At 31.3% G+C, this 10,393-nt stretch overlaps 1 protein-coding gene across 2 annotated transcripts; it reads left to right on the top strand.

The window, feature by feature from the left end:
- The first annotated feature begins 4,450 nt into the window (after positions 1–4,450).
- On the top strand, positions 4,451–5,087 carry LOC129319959 (uncharacterized). 2 transcript variants are annotated; one of them, XM_054965070.1, is made up of 2 exons: positions 4,451–4,698; positions 5,032–5,087. In XM_054965070.1, the coding sequence occupies exons 1-2, from the start codon at positions 4,487–4,489 to the stop codon at positions 5,054–5,056; spliced, it is 237 nt and encodes a 78-aa protein (XP_054821045.1). In that variant the 5' UTR covers positions 4,451–4,486; the 3' UTR covers positions 5,057–5,087. The 2 variants fall into 2 exon arrangements, 1 of the variants encoding a protein (XP_054821045.1); XR_008595567.1 differs by having other exon boundaries at positions 4,472–4,912.
- Positions 5,088–10,393: the final 5,306 nt, after the last annotated feature.

The raw sequence follows: 10,393 nt of genomic DNA, 5'->3' as shown, positions 1-10,393 counted from the left end.
TTGTTTGTGACTGGGTTTTGTAGAGGTTTGACCGGATGTAAATGGATATCACGCAAATGGTATTTTATTGGTTGTAGCAATTTTGCAAAGTCTCACCTTATGTTAGAACAAAGGCTTCAAAAAGTTTAAAATATTTAATCCTCGTTTAATATGATAAAAGAGTTTTTAATAAAATTGAAATCATAATCAAAATTAAAATTAAAATCAAAATCAAAATTGAATTGAATTTTAAAAGCATGTTTGGTATGATGATGAAATTCTAATATAATTTTCATTTGAGATATATATATATATATATATCTAAAATACAAAAAATTACCTAAATACCCTTGCCAATTTTTTAAAAGAAAAACTTGTCCTTTTTTTATCCCTACAAATGAAAAAAAAAACCCTATTCATCTTCTCCTTGCTAAAACACTTCCTCTAGTTTCAGGTGCAAGTTCGAACTCTCGCCTTCGACTTGCGCCACACTCATCATTAAGCTCTTGTGTGTTAAAATCACGGCAACCATTCATTATGGAAGAGAATAGCAATGCCATCGGATCATCCAAGTAGATCTCCACCTTCGATACCTCATTCTCCTATGCTTCTGTCACCATCGAGAAATGCATGCACTCCTCCAGTAGTCATCAATGATGATCACCTCAGTTGATCCTCTCCTTTGTCCATACCAACGTCATGGTCTCAAAGCTTGTCAACGTAAGTAGATTGCTTAACAATTAGTTCCAACAGGCAAGGGTGGAAAAAATTCATCTCCAGCTATTTAATTTCTTGTTGCATCTTCTTCGACCTCGAATTGTTGCGTCTTCTATGATGGCTCCTTCATCATTGACGAGAACACAACATGATGGGTCTTTCAACACCAGCAAGAATGCAAAGTGATGGCTCCTTCAATGCCGGTGCTCATCCTTGAATTGTGTTAGGTTGCCACCATTAGATTAGAGAAACATCGTCTTTTTTGTTGGTATTACCACAGGCAATTTCTATGATAGAGGTTGTCGCACACAACAAGGAAGATGATGCCACCTCTCATTGATCGTTAGAGACAAGGAGTAGTGGTGGAGGAGTTGCTGGGGCAACAAAAGGGTGACAAGAAGACAGAGGTGTACAACATTGAGATTAAAGCATTGAAGCAAAGGGTATTGAAGTCCGAAGGGATAAATTCTATGGAATTCACCCAATTCCATAGAGTTTGTGAAAGAATCGAATTTCATCATTTTTGCCAGAATTGGATTCCTTAAAAATTACAACTCTTGCCAACCAAACGCACTTGCATCAGGATTTTGTTTTCAATTCCATTTCCTTTTCCTTAATTTAATGATACCAAATGAGGCCTTATTGACTGTGTAAAGGTTATGAATCTTATTTTGAGGGACGGAACCAATCTTCACCTTATTATATAATGATTGACATGTGTCTTTAGAATTTATGTACAGGGAAGGTAATTTTTTGTACACACTTTATGACTAACAATGCTTCAAGTAAGTACAGTGATTTTCACACTTTTGATTAACCACTACTTTACCAAAAAAAAAGTGAGGGATGATGAAAAACAGTTGAGTTAGATCCAACTTTCTTTGAAATCTCATCCTGAGCAATGGATCATTTTTCATTTTTTTTAAATGTACGATCCAAAAAGGGAAAAAACTTACATTTTAATATTTAAAACTTATTTTAATTATTTATTTAAATGATGAAAGCCTTTGTCACTCATGTCAATTTTAATTGATCAAATATAATTGTTTTCAAACTGTGTGCATTATTAATAAAAAAATATGCTTATTTAATAGTCACTGGTATATATGTTCATGTTTGTTCTCATGTCAATTGGCTTAATTTTGTCATGATTATGTCAGGACGGGACAAAAAATGTTCAAAACAGGATAAGACATGAGATTACTACTAAAATGTCTTGTCCTCTCCCATCTCGTCCTAGATATATTATTATATATTTTATTTTATTATATTTAATATTTTATTCATTCAAGTAAAGTTTTATATATATATATATATATATATATGTATATATATCATTTTTTTTTTAACATGACCATCTTCTAATCGCTTCTAGTTACTCGGCTGGTTGATAGTAGGCCTCTCTTGACTAGTGGTTAGGGAGATTTTATTTTTATTTTTTTTGAGGAGAATATTTTGGTAGATATACATAAAAAACATAATGGACTTTGGAACTTCATAATAATTTATGAAACTGGTGGGACTTTAGGATATTTTATATTATTGGGCAGAGTTATTTTTTCAAGAATTCATATTAACGCATAGAAAATTGAATGACCCGTGAATATGGCACGTTCGATTTCCCCCATGCTTTGTGCTTATTTTTAAATTTTTAAAGCGAAATTTCTCTTACTTATCAAACAATACAAATCAATGCTATGTTCTACAGGGGCGAAAAGTTAAGAGGAGAAAAATGAGGGAGAAAAGTGAGAAGAGTGTCACATTTTGTTTTTGGCCAGGCAAGGGAAAATATGGGAGAGAATGGAAATTGAGAATAAAATAATATGTCAAATCCACATGTTTTTACTCCAATTTTTCTTTCGAAAAATAGGAAGATTTAGAAGAAAAACTTTACTTCCAAATTTTTCCATTGATATTTTATTTTTCATTTCTTGCCTCCTAACACCTCCATTTTCTGTTTTTATATTTGTTTATAGTTTAAAATTTTTATATTTAATAATTTTCTGAGTAAAATTTAAGATTAGATAAAATAATTTGTAATGATATTTTTATTTCATCAATCTTTGTCCACAAAATATTTTTATTCCATTAGTAATATGACATGAAAATTATATAAATAATTTTAAGTTTTTATCTAAGTATTTTTTTTACAAATGATAAGATTATTATTACTATTCAATGAAATTAACAACCTTCTATTCCTTTATCTTTTCTCGCAGTCAGCCAAGCATGAGGATGAAAAATCACATCTCTTCACTATATATATATATATATATATATATATATATTTTCCTTCTTTTCGTTTTTATGCTCTCATTTTCTTTCCTTCACGCGTTTTCTTTTCAGCCAAACACTGTGCAAGTATACTTTTTTTGTTATATATTTTCTCTAAAGCTGATGTAAATGGTGTGTCACACAATATCCATGGCTCATAAATTATATAGTTTATTAATTTTTTATTTAAATATATAAACTTTTAAATTTATTCATCAAGTAAAATTTCCCCCCAAAGTGTGATCAAGCATCCCTCATAAAAATACAGCCCTCATATCATATCATTAGAGCTGGTAAAAAGGGTCGGTCCTTAAAGGGCTCGGGTTTAAAAAGGTCAGCCCTTTTAAATCCGAGTTTCCTTCAGGATCCTGATATTTGAAGCCCGACCCTTGATATAGCGGGCTCAAGGCCGGCCCTGCGGGCTTTAGGCCCTTTTAATTATTTTTATTTTTTTTAAATTTTTTAATCAAATAAAAAATTACTTATTTTAATATAATACTCAATCAAGAAAGGCACAAAAAAAAACTAACTAAATAACATCTAAATGAACTAAAACACAAATAAAATAATAACAATGTAATAAGTAATGGATCGGCTAAGCCGACAAACACCCAATCAAAATTAGAAGAGTAAATGTTGAACTGAATGAATCATTATCATGGATCTAGATGAATTAGGGGATTTAAGGTTATATTTTTTTTAGAAAATAGTAGCCAATGATTTCTATATGAAATTTATGTCAATTAAGAATCAATTATTGTCAAAACCTGAATAAAAAACAAGTTACAATAACTATTGTTAATTTAAAATGAGTTATTATTAAAATCTAAATGAATACTTATTGATAAAGGCTAACTCAAATTCACAAGTATCTACTCAAATTTTGACAACAGGTGATCCTTGATTGATATAATTTTTGATCAATGATTCTTCATTGCTATTTTTCCTCCTTTTTTTTTTGCCTTCCATCCTCAGTAAATATGGGCTAATATGTAATGTGGAGTAAGATTTAGTTTAATATTTTTTCAAATTTAAAAAGAGTAAAAATTATGATAATTAATTAAAAAAATGCATATGCGGGCTTAAACGGGCTGGCCCTCGGCCCTGCAAGGCCGGCCCTTTTAAACCCTAGATTAAACGGGCTTAAACGGCCAGCTTGTTTAAGCCCGATTTATCATTTTACAGTTTTATTTATAAATTCGACCTTACTCTTACACAAATTTAAACGGATTAGCCAGCTCGACCTGTTTTTCCAGCTTTACATATCATATAACATACATGTTGATAAAAATACTAAACAAAATTATCTCATTTACAAATGTACGCCTCGTATCAATTCGTCCTGCCAATGTCCACGTAGACGCATCACGTACGTGTCTCTCTCTCTCGTCTCGACAGATCGTTCTGGCCTTTTCTCGAACAGAGCCTGGGGCAGCAAGATCGGGCTGACCGTGCTGCCCGGCTCTGACACACACACCCAATAAAAAAGTCTGACTTCCTGCTTCAGGCATCATAAATGAAAGCAAAGAGCATCGTCACAGGCACTTGCAGTGGCACGAGAACAACTGGAAGGCGAAGAAGAAGAAGACGACGCAGTCTCAGGAGAAAAATGTGGTTCATCTGCGTCTGCGACGAAGAAGAGAAGGAGCTCGCCAGACAGCAAGCCCCTGGATCTTGCCCTCACTGTGGCGGCAAGGTCGAAGCCATGGACGTCGAGATCCAGCGCAGGTTCTGCTTCTTGCCTCTCTGCTTCACCATCAAGCGCAAGTTCTTCTGTACTCTTTGCGCTCGCCGCTTAGAATTGTTCTTCTAGATTTTAGATCTTCCTTTCCTCCTCTCCAAGCCGAATCGGTAGTCTTACAAACAGAATCGCGCCTGCTCGTATATATTCGTGTCAAATATGTGTCCAGATTGTGATTCAATCTCTGAGAGAGGGTTCCTTGTATGTAAATCTCGACGTTGTGTTTGATTTTTTATGCTTATTTGGATTTTTTCCTGGCGATTTTTAGGTTTTGAGGTGATTGAAGCATTAGAAATTTTACTCGTAATGGTGTTGTGCAGGAGACTGGAAACCCAGCTGTTCTAACTTCTAACCGATTGGCCTGCGTTCGATTTTTGTTCCTTTTGATTTCTCTCTATATGAAACTTGGGCGATATCTTGCCATTATTGCGGATTTTTGGATCAGAAACAATGGAATCGGAAGCTAGCCTTGTCTGATTAATTTGAACTTTGAATAAAATGTTCAGATTTCCAATGGAAATGAGCTCTTTTGTATGAATCAGAAGAATTGATGTGTGTATATAAAAATATAAGATTAAGATGGGTCCAAGCTCAGTATTGTTTGTGTGAAACTGAATATGGAGGATTGATTTGCAGGTACTGAGAAGAGGTCGTCGTGTATATATCTGCAACTAAGAAAATGTATTGATAGTGGTTGGAGAAGAATGCATCCCCTCCCAAGTTTTGGCTTACTATTTTATTTCCCTTTCATTTTCTTCCTATCTTTTTATTTATTTTATTTTTTTAATAAAAGCACAATCCATATTAAAGTGACATGTAGCATTTTTGGTCTAAAAAGTTCATTTTTTAAAGCACCAATGGACCCCATATATCAATTCCAAAAGCCAATCATGTTTCCCCCGCACTATCCTGCTGTCTTCAATGCCATAATTCAAGAGGTTGAGATGAAAATACCATACCAATATTATTTTCGTAAATTAATTTCTGCTGGGAGGATTTTTTGTCCAACTAATTAAAATAAATTATATTTTAGTTAGGAGTATTTTAATAATAATGGGATGTATTCGTGTTTTTAAAAGAAAATTAAGCCAAAATTATTACAAGGTAATGAAACACTCTTCGATTGTGAAGTTTGTATAGGGCTTGTGGCTTGTGGCAGAAGATGTTTTCAGCTTTCATCATGCATTCATGTGCTATGTGGTATTTGGGGAAAGCTGTTCACGACTCACGAGTGTGGCGAGAGAGTGTTTATGTGACGTGGACGGTTAAAGCTAGTGGGCCCGGCTCAACATAACGCGCTTTCTTTGCTTCACCAGAATACAAAACAAAGCCGGCTGTGCCTATCAAAAACGGAAAAACCCAAAAGATGCAAACTGAGCAATTGACTCCCTTCTCGTCTCCACGCGTTATGTCTTTCGTAGGCATGGCTTCTGTTTCCACATTTCACCGTCAGTAACAAGTACCGGATTCTACTGATAAAAATTAAAAACTGGTTCAAAATGAGTAAGAATTTAACTCATAATTCACCGTGGTTCAAATCCAATTGTTAATAAAAGAATTTTGTTTGTAAAGTGTATGCAAGGTCTTGTTCAATATGATTGAAGAATTTTTTACGGAATCATAATAGGAATTAAAATAAAATTGGGTTTTAAAAGATGTTTAATGTGATAATGAAATTTTTGATATAATTTTAATAAATATTTATATTAAAAAAAAGAACAATGTACTGTTTTTCTCAAGATTAAAAACCTTCTTTATCCCTTTAACGGCAACCCTTTTCTTTCCACCGATAGCATAAATCAACACACACAGACCCATCGGCGGACACCATATCCTTCGTAAGCAACAACCAAAAGCAGAAAACACGATAAGAAAATGGATCAAATCTATACGACCAAAACCAGAATTTGCTTTAAAATGCAGAATCATATTCAGAAGAAATTTGTGGAAACAAGGGGAGAAGCTCGATGGATTCAAATTCTAGTCAAAACCATGAGTTGCCAACGGCAAAACTCAGAGACAGTGGCGGAGTTTATAATGAACCCAAGCAATGACTGAAACTAGAGAATAGCAAAACCACCAACCACACATAAGATCAAAAACAAATCAGCAAAAAAACCTTAAAACTCACCAACCACTGTTGCTAGACGAGTGACCTTCAATCTCACATTCATCTGGGGTTCCTTCGGTCTTCACTCGAGTGAACATTTGAGCCGTTGGGGATAGAAGGTGGAGACAGAGTCAGCAACGGCAACGACAAGGACAGTGCTGGAGCTGGGGATGAAAAAAGGGAGGGGACAATATTCATCGGAGTTTGACTTCTGCGTGAGGGTAGAGATGTCTCAAGCAACCAATTCCAAGGAGTCGGACCGATTCCATTGCTCTCGTGACAATGGAATCCAATCCTGGCATTTTTCATGGAATTGAATTTCTTAAAAATCTTAATTCTAAACTACCAAACATAACATACTTAAATACGGAATCCATTTTCAATTTCGTTTTCAAGATTAGGATTTTTATCTACCAAACATGACTTAAAGTATCTTTATAAACACTTGATGAGCCTGCAGATATGCAAAGTCATTGTGAGCGCCTAAAACAATGGATTATTTTTGTTTTTTAATGATACTCAAACAGACATTAACTTATCTTTTTTAAGATGCACTTATTTATATCATATTTAATATTTAAAAAATAATTATATGTGAATCACAAATCTTGAAAATTTAGTTAGTTATAAAAAAAATATATTGATTTAAACTAAATTTCAGATAAGAAATTCTAAATTTAATTAATAAAAAGTAGAAAGAAATGGGAGAAAGTTAATATATACTTTCTCCATTTAAAACTATAAGGCATTTTTAAGTAGTTGAATATTAAAAAATGTAGGACATTTTTAGTATTTTGAAGTGTAATTATTGCTTTTTTTTTAAAATGTCCCTATTAATTAATGACTTTATATTTATTTTAGGATGTTTAATAAGGATAAATATGAAAAAATAAAATTAATTTAAAAATAAGTAACTATTTTATTGAAAAGTAAGATTTGATTAAAAATATTTTATATTTTTTAACGAAAAAAGTATTTATGTATCAAATAAAAAGAGCACAAAGCCCAAAGCAAAATCATAGAGAAATAATTTTCATGAAATTCATGGCTTATAAATACATAATTTTTAGAATTTTTTATATTTAAATTGACAAAATATACATGACTCATCACATTATGAATAGTTTAGTCATTTTTCAAACAATAAATTTGTCATTAAAATATAAAAGCTGAAAAAAGCTACATTCACAAGCTTCGGTCAGTACACAGCTTACTAGTGCTACTATACTCATCTCGAATTATACTGTTCAAAGCACGCCTCACTTAAAAAACTTATTATAGGCATAGCTATTTATATTATTTACAAATAGCACAATATACATGAATGTTGTTTCAATCTTGAAAATGGTATATTTTTCAATTTGATATTGTTAATCGGAAGGCTTTTTCTTGTAGTTATCCAATTACGAGGAGTTCACCAGTTGAAGTAAACAAATATCTTTTACGTGTGAAGCTCCATAGACATGATTTGGAATATGCAAGGTGTCAGTAGAGACGAGAAATTTGATGATTAGGAAAGGAAAGTAACAACAATGAAAGCGACAATGATACAACAGCAAGTAACAAAGAAGCAAATGGCTGATGCCATAGCCGTTTACATATGGATCAACATACAACTTTAGTTAGGCAAGCACAGTAACATATAGCTGGTTTCAAATACTTCCTGTGTGCCCAACTAGTTCACTTTAGAATTTAGAATTTAGATGCAACAAAACTTCCTTCCTCATAAACAAAGTGTGTGAAATTGAGAGGGAGAGAGACAAATAACAGTTTTCTAGATGATTCTTTCAAATACGTTTTTGTATTCACACATGAATTCGAAATGAAGATCTTATATGTAAGTGTTTATAACTTTTTTTACTTAGACCCATACTTATTGATATAGATGGCTGGTTTGGTTTCTAGAGTTAAGATTTAATTTAAGAAATAGGAGTTATGTCTTCATGTAAGCATGATGTATTATATTTACACAATTATCTTTGCATTGTCCTTATATAAGAAAAGTCCAATATCACAAATGTGAAAATAAACACAGTCTTAACTTTATTTTAGCTTTTATTTCTTTTCCATTTCATTTTCTCATCATTTTCAACAACTAAACAAGTTTAGAGAATGATAATTTCTTAATGTATGATTTTTTAATATCAATTTCTTATTGGATCTACTAAACTATGCCTATGGTCCAACCACAAGATAACTATTTAATGAAAAGTGATTTTATGCTCAAATTTGGAAGTTTAATGGTACACATTGTCAAATTTTATATGTTAGTGAATTACCGGCTACAATTTTTTTAAAATATTTTTATCCAGTTTGCATATTTAATCCATTCATTTGTGAAAAATCAAAACCAAATGAGAAAGTTAACGCACACAATGTATGAATGTATTTCAGATTTTGGTGTGTGTGTTGCATTCGTGTAATTGGGAGCACATTGTGATGAGCACCACGTCTCATTATCTCTAAACGAATTTAGATTGTTCAAATTTAATTTAAATAATCTAGTTTGACTTACTTTTTTTATTTTTTAATAAAAATTTATAAAATTTTTAATAAATATATTTATTATTAATATGAATCATCTATATTTAATCAGATGAGTCTGAATTTAATATTAATTTTTTATAATTTTTTTATAAATTGATCATACAGATTTAGTTTGTACCATTTAGATTAAAATTTTTAACTTGTTGCATTGTCAGATTCAAAATAATTCAAAGTAAATTTGTATCTTAATTTATAAAAATTATAACAAAAATTAATATTAAATTTAAACTGACTTGATTAAATATGAATGATAAATATTAATAATAAATATATTTATTAAAAAATTTTAAATTTTTATTTAAAAAATAAAAAAATAGTTTAATTTGGACAGTCCAGAGTGGTTCAATGAGCATTGAATGTGCTCCCATGTATTTGAAACACTTGTGTGATCCTTGGCTCTTTTGTAAGGTTTTTTTTATTATTTTTGATCACTAATGATTAAAATTAATTTTATTAATTATTGGGGTGACATTGTATCATTTTCAAAGTTAAATGGGAATATTGCATCAAAAATAGGTTCAAGGTCCAGATGCTCCTGTGGCTATAATTTAAAGGTCAATTTGTTATTTAATTCTAAATAAAAATATGTAGTCCAATGCAAATTATGTCCATCAAATTCCATTACTACTCTTTTTTTTTTTTGTCAATTGATATTTTGAAAACTTGGATATTACTACCTTTTGCCTAAATTAATCCGAACTCTTAATGTGTGAAACTGTTACTAAGAATAGCATTTTTAAGGGTATTTTGAAAAACTTTTAACATGTTTATTTAACACAACTACATATTTTAAGACTCAAACTCAAACTTTAAAAAATAGTAGATTCAATTCTCTCAATTAGTTGAATCAAGTGCTCCTCAATAATTCTATTACTGTTTCTATATCATTTTTGTTAATATATTTTTTACATGACTAATATCCTTTGAGCATTGAGAACAAACATGGACCTTGTTTAATTAATTCTTGCTACTCATGTCAACTTAGATTATTTCTTAACCATGTTTTCATTTAAAATATTTTAAAA

This window comes from Prosopis cineraria, unplaced genomic scaffold (assembly GCF_029017545.1).
Source record: "Prosopis cineraria cultivar Desert tree isolate PC_DT_omini unplaced genomic scaffold, ASM2901754v1 PC9, whole genome shotgun sequence".
NCBI lineage: Eukaryota > Viridiplantae > Streptophyta > Magnoliopsida > Fabales > Fabaceae > Prosopis > Prosopis cineraria.
The sequence above is the reverse complement of the archived record's forward strand: the minus strand, read 5'-3'. Positions and strand labels throughout refer to the sequence as shown.

What these genes read in the sequence shown, in the direction of transcription:
- LOC129319959 (XM_054965070.1), top strand. Translation starts at nt 4,487, where the DNA reads ATGAAAGCAAAGAGCATCGTCACAGGCACTTGCAGTGGCACGAGAACA. An exon ending in GACGTCGAGATCCAGCGCAG is followed by an intron (nt 4,699 to 5,031) that starts GTTCTGCTTCTT and finishes GGTGTTGTGCAG; the next exon opens with GAGACTGGAAACCCAGCTGT.